Below are 23,121 nucleotides of genomic sequence, written 5' to 3'. Positions count from 1 at the left end.
ATAGGGAAAACAAGTGAGAAACTGCCCACTCTTCCGTAGGGGTCCAACTTTGGTACGGAGTTTTTGGAGGACACTTACTCCTTTCCATCACAAATTCTGCTCTATAATAGAGCATGGAGCTAAGACTAACTATAATTTCAGTGTATGAAACTACACATACACCTAAATCTTTATTTTACTTGTCTTCCACTGTAGAATTTGGTACTGCATTGATTTAGACAGACCTGAACAGAGATATACAGTAAAACCACCTTCCTAAAATATCTCTTTCCACATTGGATTGTGGATTTTATTTTAGTATCATTTATTCAGAGAAAATGCGTTGGTTTTGTTTGTTTGTTAAGAAGGAAAATAATTCTATTGTACTTTTTAAAACTTAGAAATACCAAAAACATTACATCTCTACCAGAAAGTACTGAAAATCAGGAGACCAGATTTGGGTATCTCATGCAAATATCCACCTCAACAAAGACTTCTTTAAAGAGGTATAGGCCTGAGACAACAGCAGAGAGACAGGAACATTTGTCCTTATTGTCTAATTATTTTTTTAAGCATCTCAAAATAGCTGGATCACATAACATAATTTTCATGACTTAAAAATCCTGACAGTGATTCATCTTTTCTACACCTCTGTATGGCTACCAGGATCTAATGAGTACCATGGAGACAAGAGATAAGAGTCCTTTCCTATTTAAGCCAGACAAGTTAGCCATAGTTTAGCTTTTGAGTTGCTTATTGACATGCTCTTCAGTCCCAACAGAGCACTACAAGTTATAGAGACCTGAATTTCCAAAACAAAAATCAGCAAGAACACAGAAATGAGGGCGGGCCGGATGTCATCCCTCCTATCCACTATATACCTTCTTTAGAAGTACTTCATATAACTGCTGCTGCTTCTGATAACACTCCCTCCCTGTCTGTCTGTGGAATTTAGAAGACTGTCTATTCCATACAACTACCAATATTTATCACTCCAAAAAGCCCACACAACCCACTTGGATTATACCGCTGGGGAGAAGAAGAAACAAAACACAACTCCCCTACACCCGACAGACTCATTTGAGTTGGAGAAGAGCTGCCCATGCATAAGAACATCCACACGCTTGGCTCTGCTTCTTTTATTTTCCATCATTTTTTGTATGTGTGTACCTTCCTGTAGATGTGTTATTATACACCAGTTTTGATGAAGAGATTAACAAAAAGATAAGGCAGAAACTCTCTGGGACAGAACCATGTCTTTCAGGTCTCTGTACCCTATGACAACAGAAGCAGTGAACGCCCAGCAGCTCACAAAGCAGGAGTTTAACCTACCTGAGCCACACCACACTTCAGCCAGGTGGCACTCGCTTTCACCAGGCTCCTTGCATAGCTCCACCACATCTCGGCATGTTGTCTCTGGGGTGACTGGCACCTCTGTGAAGTGTTGTTCATTGTTGCTGAGGTATACTGTCAGAAACATCTGGAAGAGACAAAGACAACAGCATACGTTAATTTAGAACACAAAACCAGGCTGCGTATCGAAAGCACAATTTTCATTAATTGCACTATTTTCAACATAATAGTACCATTCATCATTAACTACTGTGCATATTGAATTTCAAAACAAACCCAGATTTCATTTTCTGGTACAAGCCAGTGAGATGTTAGAAGTAATCCTCTGTGTACCTCAATTATGTTACTGAAGTATTGTTTCTTTTTTTAAAAAAAACTGGACCTCCTGTTTCTTCCTTCTCTTTTAAGGTGATGTTACCATATTTCTTCTACCTCACCATACTTAAATACTGCACACCTATTTGACACGACAGACATCTAGAATTCAGACATTTTCTTTACTGTGAAAAACAAGGGAAGAAATGTCTGTAGAACATGGACCTTCCAAATAGGAATTGGAATCAATTTGCACTTCCATAACACTTGGCATTAAAAAGTTTCTCAGAAACACAAGCCGACTTGCCAGACTTAGGGATATGACTTAGTGGTAGACTTGAGAGTGCTAGGTAAACAGTTGGACTTGATGATCTTAGAGGTCTTTTCCAACGAAAATGATTCTATGAACACAAGGTCTTTCCCCCAAGTGCCACTAAGAGGAAAGCAGTGCTATTTTACTTGGCTTTCTCTTCACAGCTGTAGATGGATCCTTTATCTCTGTTTGTTACTCTGTATAAACACACCACACAGCTAGACATGATCCTTGCTCATGTCTTTCCTGCCACAACTAGAAAACACACATTTTAAGAATTAGTTTCCTTACTTAATCTTTGATAAAACATATTGATCATTACTGCCTCTGAACACCAGTTACCTTGCTGTATGCTATTAGTATTAAACATCCAAAGTTGAGCTGCTAGCTAAAAATGAACATCAATTTTCTTCTGACATCTATTCTGAACACCAGTATCAACTAACTGCCTGCTCACCATGTAACTCCCAGCATCATAAAAATCAGCTAAATGTCTCCAGAAAGCAATTACTCCACTACAAATTCCAAGCAATAGAAACCTTATCAAAAGGCTACACAATTCAGCCTTTTCCACACAGATGGAAAACCTGTCTTTGTCAGAAAAAGACACAAATAGAATGTTAGAGAATCTTTGTGCCTCCTCACTTTTATGGAGGGTAGAAGGGGCCTACATCTTCATGAACAGTTCAAAGGTCAAAACAAAATCCAATTCAAACATGGCAAGAGAGACGTATAAAACGTTCTTCTGAGTTTAAGGAAGAGGTCATTGCTACAAGCATTTATTCTGTGATTTTGTGGGAATACTCTGGAACAAGTCATTTTTAATGAAAGTGGAATTTAGCCCATTTTCTTCATGGTTTTACAAAGCTCCCCTCAGTGACTCCGCCAGCGTACAAACACAAACATCTCTTAAGTCTCCAAAGCCTTTCCAGTGGTCTTTCAAATGCCAAGACCCCCTCCACTCCTAAGAGAAGAGGCACGTTTATTCTTTTAAAGAACTTCTATTAAAACATTTCCACACTCAAAAATGTGTTGTTAGAAGGAGCACAAATATTTGTCCCACTTTTGGCAGCACAAACACTTCAGAAGAGCGTTTTGGGCCTTGGGATTGGACCAGATTCAGCATCAACAGCATATACAGTTTCTGATCTCTGATTTTACGCAGTTCCCCAAGACAATGCCTTCTGATACATTCCTAAAGGACCTTCTACAAACATTCACAAAAAGCAAAAAGCCTGCAGAAGGAGAGCTCAAAACTGCCCCTAATCCTTTGGAAAGCATTCAGATCCCTCAGCCATTTCCTTGTCGCGTTATAGCAAAAAGTAACAACAACTCAGAGCTTGTAAGGGGAGGAACAAGTTGAGAAAATGTGGGAAAAAATGCAAAGGTAGCAATTTTTTTTTTTGTTTTGCTGACCCAGCGAATCCGGAGGAGGGCAGGAAGGCCGATGGAGTGGGACACGACAATTTCAGCTGGACCGGGGGCTGCTGTTCAATCAGAGGGGAGCATCCCGTGCACCCCGCCTGCCACCCGGACCACAGCTGCTCACCCACATGCCTCACTTCAGAGGCTTGTTTGCTGCTGCTCCCTCCCTGGTATGCTTTGTGTGGGCCACAAACACACCGCAGGCGTGCAGGTAGGGTCAGCTTACCACGTGCCTATTATTAGGCTGGGAAGGCAGGCACAACTGTTGTGCTGTTTACTGCGCAGCATGCTGATGTACTGACCTAAATTAGGAGACAAAGCTTTCCAAATAGCACCTCCGATATCCTGCTCCCGTCTTTCAGCATTGGACACTTGTGGTTTTTTAGGTTTAGTATTTCTCAAGGCTGACAGCGAGAGATGTCATACACAGCCAGGTAAAAATGTCATTTAATCACAGAAACCAGGGCAGAGAAGTATAAAATAAAAAAAAGAGGCTCTTGAATAGCTTTAGAGCAGGATTACATAGGAACACAAAATACAAACGCTTCACATTTAACGCCGGATAATCTTATACTCACAACAACACTAAATTGCACAGGTAGTGTGTCAGCAGCAAGATTTGTTAGTGTTAAAAGAAGAGCTTATAGATGAGAATTAAAAAATTATACAGAAACATGGCATTACACACAAAGCAGACCTAATTTGACCCTAGCAGGGCTGCTCGCTCTCCAGCGTGCCTGTTTATCTCCAGCCGTTAATCCTCAGGATTTACCAACACAGACAGCTACACAGGAAGGATCACGAGTTGTGATTTCCATCCACTATGCTCAAGATAATTACTAACACATTAGGCCATGAGAACTCAAACCTGCTGTGTGGAGGCCATTTCCGAGACCTGGTATCTGCATTACATCTACCACACGTGTTCTAGGTATTGGGGGTGAGAAGGAAACACTACGCCATGTAAATTCCCTAAAAACACACACACAAAAAACATGCAAACAGTAAAAATCAAACTCAGTTTCAAGGTAGGCATAAATAAGGCATGTACTCAGCATTGGTGAGGCCACACCTGGCATGCTGTGTCCTGTTCTGAGCTCCCCAGTACGAGAGAGACCTGGACATACTGGAAAGAGTACAACAAAAGGCCACCAAGGCGATCAAGGAGCTGGAGCACCTCTCTTGTGAGGAGAGGCTGAGAGTTGGGACTGTTCAGCCTGGAGAAGAGGAGGCTTAGGGGGAATCTTATTAATGCATCTAAACACCTGAAGGGAGGACGCAAAGATTGATGCAGGCAATGGGGGCAGACTGGAACACAAGGGTTTCCATCTAAGCATCAGGAAACACTTCTTTACCGTGCAGGTGACAGAGCACTGGCACAGGTCACTCAGAGTTTTTGGAGTCTCCCTCCTCAGAGACCCTCAGAAGCTTCCTGGACACGGTCCTGGGTAACCTGCTTTTGGCAAGAGTTGGACCAGATGACCTCCAGAGGTCCCTTCCAACCTCAGCCATTCTGTGATTCTGCAGAGCAGACATACTAAAGACATACTAAAACAAGGGAAAGACAAATCTCTTTCAGACCTCACACTTTCTTTATAAACAACATCGAGGCAAATGCTGACAATTCCATGTACTCTTGGATTATGTTTTTTCACTCTTTCTGACTCCTAAGGACTGTGTTTTAAGAATGCCCAGAGAAGGCTGAGAACTTTTAATTAGGGACCTGACTTTAAATTCTAAAATAAGGGTTTAAATTCTAAACCAAGGATCCCTCTAGCCTACTTCCTCCCCCCGAGATGTATTCACCATTTTTAAAAGTACTGAAAGGCTTTACACTGTAGAAGCATCCCAGTGCTGCATCACACTTGCAAGGAACCAGGGATGTGTTGTACATCTAGCAAAGCGGTTCCTTTTAAAGCCACACCACAAATTTCAGCTGACTCGGCTACAGCTTAGAAAATAAAGTTTGCAGTTATGGAGCCACCAAATGAGGTAGTTCGATCGGGTGCACCAAGGGCAAACGGACGACCGAGGGCACATGAGCTGAAGCAAGAGATCATTTTTGCAAGGAATGACTGTGATGAATGACTTACAAGCAACTGGATGGGAAAGCAGAGTAAAAAAAGCCTGACATTTAAGACACAAACCTAAGAAAAACCAAATTGTCATGAATTCAAGTCTTCTCAGCATAAAATGTATTATTTTGTTCCAACCTGTATTATTTATGCATCACCTCCAAATATAGCCACGAGCTCTGGACTGCAACACGCCCGGGAACAGGAAGAGAACGTAAAAAAAAAGCAACCAAAATAAAGGAGGACAGAAGAAGGTATCAATTAAAGCAAGTCACACCCCACCTTATAATCCTCCACCTCTCTCCTACACGACAGTTCCAAATAGCCTTACACTTGACAATGAGACATTTGCTGTAAGCTCATCAACAGGATCATTTCATACAACTGCACTGACATTAAATAAACCATAACAGGTCTCAACAGCTGCAAAGCAGTTTTCAACTTAAAGTGAAATATTAAGAATGGATAGCTCTACAAAAGCAATAGTCTATGAACATGCTGCATTTTGGCTCCTACTTGGTGACATTAAAAACAAAGAACAGCTTCCAGAACTGTTTGGAATACAAGTCTGAGCAAATACATGCCTTAAAATTTACATCTATCCAGCAGATACCATTTTATATCAATCTCTCCCTTAGGTCAGAGGATTATTGATTAAGATGGAGGAGAGACAGAAATGTAACTTACTTTTCTCCTGAGCTTCAAGAGTGCTTCCGAAAGCATCAGAGATCTCTTACTCCTTATCTTTTTGTAAAACTGATATCATACGTCTTAGGTATTAAAAGGCTGTGAAGTTGGACATTTTCCAATTAATATACAAATAATATCAAATTATACTGCTTAAGTAATTTAAGCAGTAATCTCAGAGTGCACATATTCAGTAGAAAATTCCATTATTCTGTATATGATTTAAAATACAAGGTCTTAGTGAATTTCTGAAACTATCTTTGTTTAAAGGATAAGTGCACTATTTCCCCCCCAAAGATCTAATTCAGATCATTAAATTTCAACAATGAACAACAATCTTCTACAGCAAAACTCATTATCTTATAAAATATTACACACAAATAGATGGTCCATTAAAAATACTAACTTACCCGTTTTTCACTATTTCCTTAATTCCTAATCTAATGCAATCTTTTCCTGCAGACCATGCAATACACAATATGAACGGTGGCATCTATTCATGTAGTATTTTTCATCTTCAAAGGATTTTATAACCAGGAAGTCCTGACACAAGCAAGCAGTTTCCTACTTTACAGACTGGGAGACTGAAGCATACAAGGCAACGACAGAGACAAAAACATTATTTGCTTGCCAAACAAGCACGCTGCCTCTGAAATCATGATTCATTTTATTATCTTGCGTTAGAGCTAATAATATAATTTTCGTGCCACATTTCATCTTCTGTGTTTTAAAGTGATCATTAATATTCTTGAATCACACAATACTCCTGTTGCTGGCTGGTTTTTTGTTTGTTTCCACAGCACAGCTAAATGATGTCTTAGCTTGCATAACAAATCCTTAGATCTCTTTAAGGATGCATTAAAAGTCACTCTTAAGGTTGACAATGCAATGTTTTACAGTAACATTCTCTCTATTGTTACCTGAGTTATACCTATTATATTAAGCTGCAATGGTTCAGGATAGACAGTATGTTTTCCTACAACGTGGACAGCATACACTCCTGATGTGCTGTATAAACAAGCCTCCAAAAAAGAGCTCATCGCATGTCCTTCCACGACTTCACCTCAAAGTATGGTTACAAAGCAGCAATATATAACACTGAAAAGCCATTGTTTCAAATGCAAAATAGCTTTTTGAACAGCATATGCGATGGAGAAGAATGACAACACAATTTACAACCTGAAATAAAATATATTTTTAGAAGATAATTTTAGTTGGTGAAAAATTAGCACCACAGTTTTTACAATGAATAGATTATCAGATTGTAAGTATAGATAACAGAAATGAGAAATAACTGATTCCACCCACAGACCTGATACCTGAAGTTTTAACTACAGGTCAGTTTTTCCTAGTATAAAATCCCTTCAAACAAAGAGTTTTAAAAGGAAGCATCTTACCTAATGGGAACACTGACGCTGCACCTCCCTAGATTGCCATGAAGAAATCAGCTGCTAAAAGAGATATTTTTGCTGACTTGATGCAACTTTCTAAACAACGGAAGACAGGCTGCACAACAGCAGATTTTCGTGTTCTAAAAAGCAGCATTTGGAAATGGCATGCAGCTGTGGGCCTCAATTTAATTTTTAATGCAAAATATACCTTAATAAAGTAAATCAGCAAGCCTTTCCCATGAAGTTCCTCAGAACCTTAAACCAGTCCTTTAGCAGGCAACGTAGTCACTTACTGTACCATAAGACTAAGGTAAGCAAAAGATTATATAATAGACTTACTAGAAGAAAGGCTTACAGGACGCTGCTAACCCTGATTTTTTCATATGCAGCTGTTCGGTAAAGATAGGTTCAATAGAAACGCAGACTGAAGTTTAATATTTACCTATAGCCACACCCAAATACAGGGAGTCAGGTTCCTTCTGTCTCATCTGCAGCACACACTACTCCGTTTATATTGTACTGGCTCTTAGCCATAAATGTGAGAAGGGAAGTTATGATGCAAGGTAGGTGGAGTACTGTAGGAAGCACCATAGAATTGTTCAAATTATTCCCAGTCTATATAAAGCATGGCCTTTTTCCCTTTCAATTGTACTGCAGGAGAAAGCAGGACTCAGCCTTTTCTCTCAAAGGCATGGTACTTACTGCTTGTATACTTTAAAGATAAAATACAAATACATAATCAACTTATCTTTGGTAAATACATCCGTTTTTCCAGGATTTAAAACATAATGTACACTTACATGCACTTTTGGGCATGAGAAAGAGAGGAAGAAACAGCAAAGAGAAAGCTGCTTTTTCTTTTCCCCCTTTCATTTTGTTTTGAAATCCTTAAAGTAAAGAGAACAGAAAAAAAGCCATCTGCTTTTGGTATACGCTAGTATACTGGGCAAAAGCTGCAGCACAAACATCAGTCTCTGCCATATTACATCCCACTATCAGGCATGTTTCTGAATCATCATTAAGGGAATTTGAAGATCTGCATGGAAAACAGACTGAGTTGTGGCCAAGCATTGTTACCATCTGAAGTTACTGCATGTAGGTTTGGGACCCACCTCCTTCATGGGCTGCAACCCCAAAGACAAAATTCAGTGCTTGAGTTCAGACCTGCTGATGAGGAAGATAAAATTACAATCTTCCTGCCAAATTTAACAGAAAAGCATCATCATCCCAGTTTAGCTGGTTTAGTTTTGTAAAATCTGTCAGACGTAGCTCGTGACTGGTAAATACAGGGTTCCTAACCTACACCCTCCTCCTTCAGTAGCGCATTACACATAAGGTCGTTAAGAAGAGATCTTTCCAAACTAAGAATTTTACTTTGAATCCACATTACACTTTTCCTGACCTTTTTCTTCCATCATCCTGAGACACAAGAACAGAGCAAAAGTCCCCCCAGAGATCTGAAAGATCCAGACAAACAAAGCTTACGGTTTTGGATGAACACCAAAACCAGGAGCACCATGCTTCTACATACTCCACACGCCTAGGGTTAAACCACCACATATCACTGAAGGCAAGGGTGTCTCAATTCAGGGGGAGCTTTTAAAGCCACTTGTTCATTACGCTGAAGGTATTTATCACAACCTTGGCATCGAGCAGAAGGAAATGTTCTAAAACATATGGGGCGGTTTGTTTTAAAGGAGAAACAAAATTGGTTTCAATAACCTATGTAAGAAACCACAGCCTTTTACTGAGCAGTCATAGCTGCCAACATGTCAACGGCTCTGCCTTGTCATCGGTGTTCAACACAGTCACGAAGGCTTGGTAGACACGAAGAATTTCTTGTGTGCCTGCAAGTGATACACTTCCATAAAATTCTTACCATAGCTACTACACTGGAAAACAGTAACTGTCTAAATCACCTAAACCTCACTGTAGTTTACAGCTGTTTCTCATCCGATTCCTCGGTATCGCAACATGTTGCACCCAGCAGAAGAGCCTAAGGCCAAGACAACGTCCATGCATAATGAATGGGGTTATGAACTCAAACTTAAGGCTGAATCATCTCAATTTTCTGCGCTTGCACCAAACCCAGAGACAGTCTTTGTAGTAAATTAATTAATTAATTAAAACAAAAACAAACTGAGCTGCTCTTGCTACTCTAGAGCATTATATCCTCCCGTTGGGAATAAGCATTCTTGTTAGCTTAGCTTCCTAGACAGCTAGAGACCTATGAGAAGCCACACCAAGTGCTCCCCACTGGGACATTTGAGAATGACACCTCTCAATATACCCCATTAAGATGCATGTATATTCTTACAGTGGAAATATATATATATATATGTATTTTTTTTCCTGCTGGAAGAGGCAGACTTTGCATGAGACGGGACTCTTTCACAAAGGGAAGTGAAGGTACACCTGTACCAGGGATGAAAGCGTATTCAACATCCTACACCTCAAAAGAACGGGTAGACTATCACAGCGAAGTGGCAACTCTACCACCCACACCATACTGCCTGCTGGCTAAGGCAGCAACTTGTTCTTGGGTTTAAAAATATCAGTTTTCTACTCTTCCAGCCAACGTATAATAATCTCACCAATTAAAAGATGAGCAACGTTCGTACCCGGGAGCACTGTGCCTCAGCCCACCAGAACACGCAGGTCGAACCCACGCTCATCAGGTGACAAGTGCCCAGCCCACACACCGAGCTCATTTATCACCTTTGCTTACCTTCTTTTTTTCTGTGAGTTGGTATATCAAAGAGTCTCAAAAAAAAAAAAAAAAAAGAGCAGCAGAAGTTCTGCAATTTAATAGTAAAACAAAGCAAATTATGTAGCAAGTTGGGGGTGGGGAGGTGTGCAGAATACTGGTTTACTCCATGCCCAACTACTTCAGAGATGAGCACCAGACAGTTCTGAAAATACCACCCCTTACATCGTGTTAAGACACAGCTCCAGGAACACAGCTGTCAAAATCTTGAGTCCCAACTCCATGAAAGATCTCTGACAAAACAAAATGCTCATGACCTGCAGAGGTAGGTCAGCGAACACACTATTTCTGGAACCTGAAAAAATGACACACGTTTAACCACACAGGTAATTTTGGTGCGGGGAGAGTCATAGGATGTACTGTTTGGGCTGCTCTATGATACAGGCTGACCAGTTTGGTATCCAAAAGTGCATTACAATGTGAAACTCAGCCATTTTTGTGCCATGCTCCTTTAGTGCATTCTAGTAACGTTTCCTTTAGGCTGCAACTCTAGAACATGCTGTTCCATCACCCTCCTTCAAGACAAATGGAAGTGAAAAAACAGGAATTTCAGAGCCCAGAGCACAAGTCTGCATGCTTTGCTGCTTTCAAGGTCAGCTCTGGCTTCCTATGTACTTGCTGCCAGGAAGATGAGGCTTCCTACTATATGAGCTTCTCACTCTCACCAAGATGAATATACGTTGTAGTCCAACTTAATCCTTGCAGTAAGTGAGAATACCCAAAGATGGTGGAGAAACACCCTCTGTTACCATCTCACAAGACAAGATGGAAGTCAAGGAAAGCACGCGGCAGCAGCCTCTGACTACTACAGCTTAGCCCACCTAAACGGCGAGCTGCCAGAGGCAACAGTCATGTCCTTCTCTAATTCCCCTTTAGGTCAGATCATGCAGCCACATGGCAAATCACTTCCATCATTTGAACTTTTTTTGTTCCTTTCTGCCTTGAGCGTAGGTGTTTTTTCCTCCCACTCTGCTGTCAGCCAGCACCTTGCTAAGTTCAAGGGGAAGCTGCAAAAGACATGTGGCTTTGGGTGGGGATGGAAATCAAAGGAACAAGAGCATCCATTTGAGCAGCACCCTACTATTAAATTAATTAGGTGTAACATCACACCATACCCTTGGAGTAGGGCAACCCTTTCCAATTTACCACCAGTTCTGGGTGGGAGCACGCTCCTGTTGCGATGGGAGTGTACCCTGAAGAATGACCTTCACTTGTCAAACTCAGATGACTGCTACTGCGCTAAAGAGCTATCTGCCCACGTGTGGTAACGCAGGCAACCAACACAGCCACCACTAGTGTCAGAGACGATCACCAGAAATGTCTGTGCTTGGTGACTATATCTGTTTCACAACAACTGCACTTCTTTTTCAAAGTCATAAGGAAAAGCTTTTGTCTTAATGCTTCTGGGCTGCAAACATGCAGGAAGTCATTAGCCACGATGAATAAAATTGCACCACAGCGGTACTGATTCAACAGGCACAGGAGACACATTGAGCTTTTGCGCCGAAACAGAGGGATCTTTTTGTTATTTTGCAAGAAAAAAAGGGACTGGTGGGGTAATGATGGATAGTCAACCACACTATAATAGGATATGTACAACTTACCAACTACAGCACAATCACAGGAGAAACCTTCCTCACCAATCCATCTGTCACCCCACCAAGCACCTCACCTGATGAAACCCTCGCTCCTGTAACACGGAGCTTCTCTAAACTTCGTGCTTTAACTTTCATCAGCAAACATTCAGCTTCTACAGCACTACGACAGGAGCTGCAGAAGGCTGGCAGATTGTGCAGCTGACCACCATCTGACAGGTTTTATTTAAGCACCACTCACTCCTGGGGCTCTTTCCGGGCGGTACCAGGCTGAGAAAGCAAGGAAGGGAGAGCAGTTCACCGGTGCAAGGCAGCGTGGCACACTGTCACGAGCAAAGTCGCGACAGAGATCCTCACAGATGGCTGCATGCGAAATGGTGGTCACCAAGGTAATGGCACAGCAACTTTTAATGATAATAACAAAGTAAAGAGGAGTTTTATTAAATCAACACTTGTACTATGCGGGGTTCTTCAACAGGCTGCTTTTACCCCAGGAACTTCAGAAATCATCCCCCTCAGCCCGTTACTATTCGGTCATTCCTTCAGCTTCCCTGGAGGTAGAAAGTATTTTCTCTACCCCAACTTCACCGACTGCTGTTTGCACAGAGCTCTCTAAACAGCAATGGTTTTGTGCAATACCGGGATACCACACTGCAGAAAGCCCTCATGGGCAAGACCTATGCACAGTAGCACAGGAACAATGCTACAGGCTTTCCTGTAATGCTTCATTACCTTGAGAAACAGTCTCGCTGCAGCTGAGATCAGAGCATCTCTAACAAGTTGTAGGAATCCCATACTCTACGGGGTTTTCCCAGCCCTGGAATGCTCAAAGCCTCTCACTTCCCTGAGAAGCCGGGGCAGGAGCTGTGGGTCACTGCCCTGCGCGACCCAGGTAGCAGTTTGGGTGAGGTCCTGCACTGGGGGCAGCATACACTTAGGTAAGGCGGAAAGTGGAGTGAAGAGAGGTGTCTGGACACGCTGCAAAAAACAAACCACCAGTCAGACGGCCACTTTCAAGCAGCAAGGAAATTATCACTGATTTATAACTGTGCACAGGTATGACGGGAGCTGCTGGAGAACAGCCCCAGCTACAGGGAGTAAGATCCTTGCTGAACATTTCTGCATAGTTTGTTGGCCCAACTTCGCAATCCCTTTTGCAATAGGGATGCTCTACAGCACTGCCTGTGTCTGGTCATGCTTCTGATTCACGTGTTGCAGCATACAGGTATCAGTGCAGCACTGGACTCAAATGGGATAACAAAGACTCCATTAAAAAAGAACCCTCAGAAGATGAAAGAAAACATGATTTTCCTCTTTTAATGACAGAAAGAAACTTAAGATAAGAAAAATACACAACTCCTGAGACTCTGCCTTAACTTTCAATTTAAAGAAACAATGGGATTTATTGCAATAGAGGAAAACTGGTAATCTAAGCCAAGATCTAAACTGCTCCTTAAGCAGTTAAGCCTCACAAAATAAAAGCATCAGAGAACAAGAAAAAAATCATAGCTTGACAAAAACAAAAGAAAAACCATACACATGCTTCTTACACAGCGAAAGGGGAACATTCCCTTTACACACATGTAAAAGATATATGAACAAGGATCTCTTCTGTGGACTGATCTCAAGCATGAACAGAATGAACTACCATCAGGCTTTTTTACCCTACAGAAGGAGAGACACAGGTGATGTAGGCGCTGAGGAAACATACTTACTGTAAACAAGTTCATTTAATACTTTACCCTGGGCACGACAGACTTGTATTCCTGCTGCACAACATCATACCGGTTTGTTTGACTCTGGGAATTCTGGTCACCCAAATCCCAAGAACTGAACAAATCCCTGAACTTGCTGTGTGACCTTTAACAAGTAGCTTAACCTCCCTGCAGCTTCAGTTCCCTTTATTAAATGCTCTGATACATTTAGTATTTTAGAGACTAGATGTTTGATATTAAACAACTCAAAATAACAAAAACAAGCGTTTAAGTCAGCAACGTCAAAGTGTCCATGTTTTTACTTCAGTGCGGGTACTGTAACTATAATCCAGGTACACTGCAGAAAAAGGGGTTTCTGAGTTGATTTCATAATCAGAGAACTATGCAGGAAGATAGATAACTGCAGTACATATTTGATTTTAACATTTATGTGTCTTAATTTGCAAAAAGATGAAATAAAAGAGTAGGATTTACATAGAAGTCCAAGGCAAGAAGTATTCTCCTAATTCCCCTTTTTTAAATTAGATGTCCATAAATGCTAGGGTACAATATACAGCCATTCATCAAAGAATGTGATCATGTGAAGACCTGGAGGCATCACTGTAGCACAGAAGAAATTGCTTCCGAAACAAGGTTACCATCTCACTAATGAAATACTTGGCATTAATGCCACAGCAACAACAACAAAAAGGCTCATCGTTTATACATAACTGGATTTGAGTTAAACATCCACGTAACACTATTACTATGGTGAAACAACTGATGAGGACACAGGCATGACTAATTAAACGCTCACAGAGAGAACCGGCATATTAATGATTAACAAAAAGCAAATAACAAAAGCAAGTGGAAAAACGCTTTCTGCTTTTTAGCCTGTTCAGCATCATGATAGATAGCGTCATGATTACTGCTCTTTCCCCAATTCATTTACCATGCCCTCTCCGTAAGTGTTAATCCCAAACTACGGCATGAGTTATCTAACACTGTTTTAAACAGTGTTTCAGGTCTTTCATGTTCCACTGAAACTTCTAAAACATGTAAGCAACAGTGACTAAGGTAATTAGGTCTACTTCACCAGATGTCCAGGAGTTCTGGTGACCTTTATACACACATCATCTGACTCTCTGAGAACTGGAGATCAAAAAAAAATAACGCTTTGTCTGACTCAGAAGTGACTCAGCCGCGAGAAAGCAGGCCTGAAGATAATAAAACTGAGAGCAAGGAGAAGAGCTTTATCTGCTCATTACCTTGTGATGCAATTACAAGTTCCTTCCAGTTTCCAGAGCATTAAGTAAGTTTCTGCGGGAAGCTGACAGTGCCCAGAGAAGAGTCCGGAGGTGCCCCCTGCGAGCCCAGGCAGAAGCAGCCCCCCACGAGCTCTGCCCCCCAGCCTCGCAGGGCAGCTGGAGGCAGCCTCCTCGGGGTGACACCGCTGCCTCCTCAGCCCAGCATTAAACAAGCTCGGTAACAACAGGGACAGGGGGAGAGAAAGGAGTCCCCGAGGCAGACTGCTAACAGGGACAGCGGGCTAGGTGAACAGGGCATTTCCAAGACTGTTTCTCAATCAATAACCTGAAAGGAATGCTAGGCACAACGCCATTTCCACTCTGCTGGTTTATTCTCTGAGGTAACCTTTATACCTGCCTCTTTCAAAGTCCAGCTGACTTGCATGTAAATTAATCTCACAAAACAGACTTGATCACTAATAAAGCAGAAATCCCATCTGATTAACACTAGACGGGGGGAAATAAATCCCATAAATTATCCACCCATCCCAAACCTCATCTCTCCGTGCTAGCCCTTGAAACAGTAAATGCAAGAGTCCCACAGGGCACTCACACCCTGAACTCTTGAACAAATCAGAAGCAGCATAATTAACAACTCTCCTGGCCTACACAGCTTGATCTGGCATGAATTTGTAACATTACCCTTCCCCCATTTCTGATAAAAGCCACACAAAGAAACAAAAGGTGTTCAACGTACAGCTCAGTAATTTGGCTCAAACATTTCAGATGGAAGGCTAAGGCGTTTCAGAAAGCCACCCGAGAAGCTAAACGCATTTCATATAATTCATGAAACAGAAAAGAACATATTGTAATAACAGGAAAAGAAAAAAAAGGTACCCTAGAAAGCTCAAGGCAATGTTCTCGTATCATGAATAATGACAGACCACGGTCTGCAAGAGAAGTGCGAGAAGTAAGAAAGCTCACCAAAACAGCCGCACATTAAAATGTTTGAATACAAATGCAGTACTGCAACTTTTAAATGTCTTACAATAACTAGAAGTTCAGTTAAAGGAACATACAACAGATACTAAATCAAATTAGAAGATGAGGCACGTGCTTAGAAGAGCACACTCTGAAGTTCCATTTATGCACTGAAATCCATGCAGGCAGATGAGAAAAACAGCGTTATGTGGCTGATAAACTTGATCACAGCTTAAATAATTAACAGACTGCAGGGAACGGGACTGAGATGCTACAGATGACTTACTGGTATCACAGCCATCTGTTAAACTCTACCAGGGGGTCAGTTTATTTATAGACTTATAGATGACGCCCACTGAACACGAGCCAGCAGTGTGCCCAGGTAGCCCAGAAGGCCAACAGCATCCTGGCTGCTATCAGGAATGTTGCAGCCAGCAGCACCAGGGAGGTGATCGTCCCCCTGTACTCTGCGCTGGTGAGGCCGCACCTTGGGTACTGTGCACAGCTTTGGGCCCCTCACTACAAGAAGGACACCGAGGCCCTGGAGCGTGTCCAGAGAAGGGCTACGAAGCTGGTGAAGGGCCTGGACACAAGTCCTGTGAGGAGCGGCTGAGGGAACTGGGGGTGTTTGGTCTGGAGAAGAGGAGGCTCAGGGGAGGCCTTATTGCTCTCTGCAACCACCTGAAAGGAAGGTGTGGGGGTCAGCCTCTTCTCACAGGTAACTAGTGATAGGACTAGAGGGAATGGCCTCAAGCTGTGCCAGGGGAGGTTGGAAATGAGGAGACATTTCTTCTCAGAAAGAGCAGTCAGGCATTGGAACAGGTTGCAAATTATTTTTCAATATACCCATCTTTAGGGTAATAATGTAAAACCAGGGAGAGAGGCCAATTATGCTGAAAAAAAAAAAATGCTATTTTTGAAAGTGTTCCCAACTCCTTTTCACTACTTAGCAGTACCAGTCACACTCCCACAAGCCTTTGGCAGATGAAAGGTGAGACAACTTCACACAGCTCAACCATGTTAACCCTGTTATTACCTTCATCGGTACAGCTACACACAAATTACTTTGAATTACACTCTTACGCAGACTATTAATCACATTGTCTTGACATATGGTTAGAGCAGCAGTTTAGCTCCTGTCATCACCACAAGGAAAACATTCCAATTTCGGAGAAGTCTCCAAAGAGTACAAGTAATGTTGGTTACAGCAGTTTCCAAGCTTTGCAGAAGCAACCAGTACAGAGGTGAATTCCTGCTGGGCTTGTGATTACTGTATGCTATTTAATCCCTTGTCCACATTACCTGCTGGAGCAGAGGAGAGGTGGATATAGAGCAGAAACTGACACAAACAATTTCATTTGGAAGGTGAAGAGGAAGAGATATGGCAAGAAACATCAATCAAGAAACAAATATTATATAAATAATGCAGATTGCCAGGGCCAGCCTACAACTTCTCATTCACAAATGACATATGAAGACACTCAAGTCTACAAAGACCTCATTACAGCATAAGAGTACTCAGATACCCTGCTCCCTCCTGACTTTTTTTGTACCTTCCTTTTCTTCCCACACCAAACTCTTTCAATTTCTTTGTAACGAGAAATGAGAATGAGTTCAGAAAAAAAAAAGCATAGAAAATAAGAGGATTTGAAAATCTGCATAAATACTTCATTAAAATAGTAACAATTACTTTTGGCATTACCTCTTCCACACTTTTGTATTCACATGAGTATATTTACTATAAAATGATGTTTTCAAAGTGGCAAGTGGCTGTTTAGGCACCCTACAGCCACAAAACTTCTGAAATACCCTTTTGTACTCTAATTGTTGGAAACCTTAACTCTCTGAAGGCTATACCAAAATTCAATTTGTTTGGGTTTTCAGTTTGATTTGTTTTTTTGTTGTTGTTGTTGTTGTTGTTGTTGTTTTGTTTGTTTTGTTTTTAAATAGGTGGATTAAAGCAGTAGTGTTCATAACACTTGTATTTTTAATTCCTGTAGTCACATTTGGCTTTCACCAATCTTTCATTATCCACAGTAAGCGCAATATGAAAAGGCTGTATCCATCCCTTTGTTTAGGGGTTAAAAACCAGAATCACTAATGAGTCATCTGCCAAAGAAAAGCCTGAGCCACAAGGGCAGTGCAGGCTCCTGAACTTGCCACCTGCCCATGCTGATGGCATAAGACTGCGCCTGCTTGTTTTCTCCCTTATTTGAGCTCAGTGACACAGAACTGGCCAGTAGCAGCATCTATTGGAGGTTTTGATTTTATACTGGGGTGCCTACCTAGCTCAGTTTCGACGTGGGTTGAATTAACACCTCGTTATACTTACTGCTTGTTTTCTTTTGAGTTCTCACGTGTAGACAACACCACAGTTGCACAACACATTGGCTGTTTCACCTGCAGTTAAGCTCCTATTTTGTCTTTTCCTCCCTCATCAGTTACAGCAATAAAGTCACCCAGCCCTTTTCAGTGTTCTGTGCGATTAAATTATCGCTCATTATTTCCTCTTAATTGCACAGGAAGAACCTCACACCGATAGTAAAACAAGGAGGTCACAGCATCCCTGCAACACCCTTGCCCTTACAGCACGGATTCTTCATCTCCTGGTACAGCTCATCCCTCGCTGGCTTCAGCCAGCTCCTGGGAAGAGATAAAATGGAAACATGCTGTAATAGAGGGGTGCACTTCGAGGGCTAGTGATGCCTGCAGAGCTACTAGCTACCAGCAGCTGTAAAGCAGGCCGTGCCGCCGGGGGGGGGGCATTTTGAAGCACCCTCAACTCGGAATAAGCGGGTGTTAAGCTCGCTGATGTTCTCTGTGCGTTTCCTAACCTCTCAGAGCAACATGGACTTCACTCGGCTTCATCCCTGCTGGTAAAACGACGCACTCGGAGACAGGCACTTGAGAAACACTAAGTGTTCTGTGCCGAAGATCGCACAAAGTCGTCGTGCTGAGCTTCCACCCGACGCCAGCTGAGGGGAGCGGGGTGCTTTTAAAGCCCACCCCGCGGCTCCCGACGGGACGTGGTGCTCCCTGTCCCCTTTGGGGTCCCCGAGGAGCCCTCCCGGCACCGCGGCCCTGCCTGCCCCGGGAGCGCCGCCTCACGCCGCCAACATGGACACCATCTTCCGCCGGGAGCCGGGGCGCTCGGAAACAAAGCCACCCCCCGCCGGCAGACGCGGCACTTTCCGAGCCAACTTGAAGAACTTTATCCCAAGATTACTTTTTTTTTTTATTACTTTTTTTTTTTTCACGACGCAGCCAGCAGCCCCGGCGGGACAGGAGGGGCGGGGGGGAAGTTTCCGAGCGGTGCGGGGCCCGCTCCCTCCCCCGGCGCTGGCTCCGCTCCAGAAAGCCCGTCTAACAAGTCGGGCCCCGCGCGAAAGAGCAAGAAAATCTGGAAAGAGGGAAAAAAGAAAGAAAAGAAAGAAAAAAAAAAAAGAGAGAGAGAGAGAGACGAAGAAAAGCAGAAGGGGGAGGGGAAGCCCCTGGATGGGGCCGAGGAGGGGAGGAGAGGGGAGGCAGGGTCTCCCGGAGCCCCGCGGGATCCATTTTGTTCCCCGCACCGCTGCCCCGCTCCAACTTTCCCCCGGAGCGGGGCCGCCCCCCCGCGCCCTGCCCGCACTCACCGGCATCATCTTGGAGCCGAACCGCATGGGGGCGGCCGGTGCCGGCCCCGCCGCCCGGAGCGGGAGACCGCCGAGCTGGGAGGCGTAGGGCCTGCGCTGCCGGGACCGGGACGTGCGGGGGGAACCTGTTGCGGGGCTGCCCTGCCCGGCCTCGCTGCACCACCCGCCCGCTCCTCCGCTTTGTTCCGCCCCCGGCTCGGCTCCGAAACTAACCCCGAGCCGGCGAGGAGGAGCCGCCGCGCCGTGCAGCGCCCCGCCCGCCTCTCCTCCCTCCCACCTCCGGGAGGGGCCCAAAGTCTTGGAAACCCGCGTGGGTTAACTCGGGCTGCCCGAAGCGAGCCCGTAAACCCGTTAGATCGACCCGGGGGATGAAAGTTTGGCTCCCCTGGAGCGCCGCGCGGAGGGCTCGGAGGGACAGCGGGCAGCGCCGGCAGCCGTCACGGGGCCCGGCGGGGAAAGCGGCTCCGGCTGCTTCTCCTACTGGCGTTAAACCTTCCCCGTCACTAAACGGGATGGAAGAGGATGAGGAGTTCCCGGGTGAGGGGAGAACAACACCCAGACATGGTTTGTGTAAACGTCTGTTTTCTAAAGCGGTTAATAAAAAATAAATAAAGGCGCCCGGAAGGCGGCGGGGCCCCGCGGCTCAGGGGCCGGGGCCGGGACTGAGGCCGGAGCCGCCCGGTGGCCCCGTCCCCTCTCTCCCCGCCAGGGCCGGCCAATGAGGCGGCGCCGTCGCGGGCATGACATCACCTCCCCCGCCGCCTATTGGGCGCCGCGTGGAAGCGGCCCCACGCCCGCTGAGGAAACGGAGCCCCGAGGGGTGCGGGCGCTCCTCCCGCCCAGGGCCGGGTCCCGCGAGCCTGCGCGTACAGAGCTGTCACAGAACAAAATACGAAAATAAAAAGAAGATAAAGGAGGTGAAATCCACAGGATCGGGGGCCAACAGCACAGACAGCTGAAGCTCTTCACCTCGTCTGGTTCCCACTGGTGGCCTGTCTGAAACACGCTGCAGTGGACTGAGACCACACGCAGTTCCTTAGAGGGAGTCACAGCAGGGGTCCGGGTGAACTTCATACTCACGGAATCGCTTGAAAAACGGGAAGGGAAGGGAAGGAGAAGAAAGGAAAAAGAAAAAAAAAAAAATGATGTACCAAAAACATTACTTGTCTCTCTGTGAGTGATCTACTTGGTCTGAACTGCAGAAACTTGCAAAAGCAGAAAGGTGTTACAGACAACAGTTGTAGTGATGATAAGTAATCAATATCATCAGCATTTCTTGCCCTTAGTCTTCTCATATGATGGGTCAAGGTGGGAGGCTGGGAGACACTACTGGATTTCCTGCCTTCACCACGCTACTCCAAAACCAGATAATTTTCTCAGAGCAGCATCTAAGCAATTTTACCAGTAACTTCTCACACTCTTTTCTTCTTCAGTGTGCCTAAAACTGGCTCCAGACCAGTCTTCTTTTACAATCCCTGACACAACTATGAGAATTATCAAACAGCAGACATCAGACAATATCTCTTTGTCATCATTTGCAGTATCTTGTAGACTTGTTTTATTATTAGTTTTCAATGCTGTGCCTGTCAGTGGTTTATATAGCTATAACCTCTTGAATTCTTCGGGAAGAAGGTGGTGAACCTGGTTCTAACACTGTTTCTAATATGGTAATTTGAGAAACAGTTTGTCAGAAATCAACACAACATCAATGCAACAGGAGGAAGTGGTCAACTGCTTTAGCTTTGCTACCCATTGCCACCTACTGTTGAAATTGCACCATATCGAACTTCAGAGCTTTCATTTCTGAAGGATAAAGCCTAAGACTACAGAAAGAAGGGAAAGCTTCTAAAATAAAGCTGGGAGAAGAGAACAAGGCAAGAGAATTGCTCATCAGAACTCAACGAGCTGGGGCACAGCAGTCTTCAGAACAGTAACCCTTACCATAACCCAACAGCTAACCCAAAACCCAACACCAACTCTAACCCTAACCATAATGACTTTAAACACTAATCTTAACCCTAACACAAAATGAACCTACCCCTAATGCCTAACACTAACCCCACAAACTAATACTAACCCCTAACCCTAAACTAACCCAAACCCCAACACCTAACCCTAAACCCTAGCCTTAACACGTAACACTAACAACACTAACCCTAACTCCTAATGCCTAGGAATAACCAGAATCCAGTCATAACCCAAACCCTAACCCTAATCCTAACCATAAACCCTAACTTTTAAATGCATCCTAACCAGAAGCCATAACCCTGCATCTGACACTGACAAACCCTAAACCAAACCAAATTCATAACCCTAAGACTAACACCTAACACTAACCCTAACCCCTTATCTCTAACCCAAACTCTAACACTAAACGCTATACCCAACACCTAACCCTAACAACCCTAACAATAACACCTAACACAATAACACCTAACCTAAGCCCCTAAATCTAACACTAACACTAATCTAACACTAACACTGACCATAACCCTTACACTAAACCTAACACCTAACCCTAAAGGCCCTAACTATAATCCTAAACCTAATCTTAACCTTAAAAAAAAACCTAACACTAAAACCCTGACCCAAACTCTACCTATATAATAATGAGAAACATAACCTTAAAACAAATCTGAAACTTAATCCTAGCCCTAGCCCTAAAACTAACAACAAAATTTTCCCTAAGCCAAAACATAATTATAAAAGCATAAACATAAAACTAAACCTAAATCTAGCCCTAAAATTAACCCTTCATCTAAACCCCACTCCTAGCCCTAACACTAACCTTAGTCATAGACCTAACACTACCTCTAACCCTAACTCCATCCTAACATTAACCCTAACCCAAACCCTAAAACACTAAACACAACCCTAAGCCTAGCTCTAGCCCTAGCCCTAAATCAAAAACTAAACCAAGCCCTGAATTTAACCTAAATTTAACCTAACCCTAAAACTAACAATGAACCTAAAGCCAAAATTTATCAGTAACACTAATTCTAGACCTAACCCTATCCCTAGTGCTAACCCCAACTATAACTCTTTTCCTAATCTAAAACTTAATCCTAAACAAACCCTAAATATAAAGCTAACCCTAAATTTAGCTCTAACTACAATCCTTTCACTACAAAATAAAAAAATAAACCTAAGCAAAACATAAATATAAACCTAATGCTAAACTTAGTCCTAAAAATAATCCTAAAACTAAACCCTACTCTTAGCCCTAATACCACTTCTACCACTAACTCTAACCTAATAACACTAATACTAACCCTAAAACAAACCCTTACACCAAAACATAACCAAAACCCTAACCCTAACAATAAACCTAACCTTAACCCTAAAGCAAATGCTAATCCCCCCAAAAATATTCAAAATCTGAACTCTGACCATAGCCACAGCAAATTCTAACTCTAAACTAAAAACAAAACCTAGCCAAAACCATACACCAAAACCTACTTCTAACCCTAGGACTAATACTAACCATTACCCTAACACTAAAACCTAACTTTAACCTTAACCCTAACTCTAACCGTAAAACCTAACCCTAAACCTATCGCTAACTCTAACCCTAACTAACACTCAGACAAAAACGAACACATAAACCTAACCAAAAAACTTGCCTTAGCCCTAACTGTAACCCCCTAACCCTAAATCTCTCTCTTAC

The 23,121-nt window shown here is 43.3% G+C and overlaps 1 protein-coding gene across 2 annotated transcripts in view; it reads right to left on the bottom strand.

The window, feature by feature from the left end:
- Positions 1 to 19,550, bottom strand: part of TP53BP2 (tumor protein p53 binding protein 2) — a 45,528-nt gene extending 25,978 nt beyond the window's left edge. For both annotated transcript variants that reach the window (XM_035320404.1, XM_035320405.1), the window contains exons 1-2: positions 19,455 to 19,550; positions 1,312 to 1,459 (exon numbers count right to left, since the gene is read on the bottom strand). In XM_035320404.1, the coding sequence (XP_035176295.1) occupies positions 1,312 to 1,459; positions 19,455 to 19,481 (175 nt within the window). In that variant the 5' untranslated portion in view covers positions 19,482 to 19,550. The remainder of the gene's footprint in view (positions 1 to 1,311; positions 1,460 to 19,454) is intronic.
- Between the last annotated feature and the right edge of the window lie 3,571 nt (positions 19,551 to 23,121).

Source organism: Oxyura jamaicensis, chromosome 3, assembly GCF_011077185.1.
Source record: "Oxyura jamaicensis isolate SHBP4307 breed ruddy duck chromosome 3, BPBGC_Ojam_1.0, whole genome shotgun sequence".
NCBI classification, from domain to species: domain Eukaryota; kingdom Metazoa; phylum Chordata; class Aves; order Anseriformes; family Anatidae; genus Oxyura; species Oxyura jamaicensis.
This window is presented reverse-complemented; position numbering and strand designations above follow the sequence as displayed.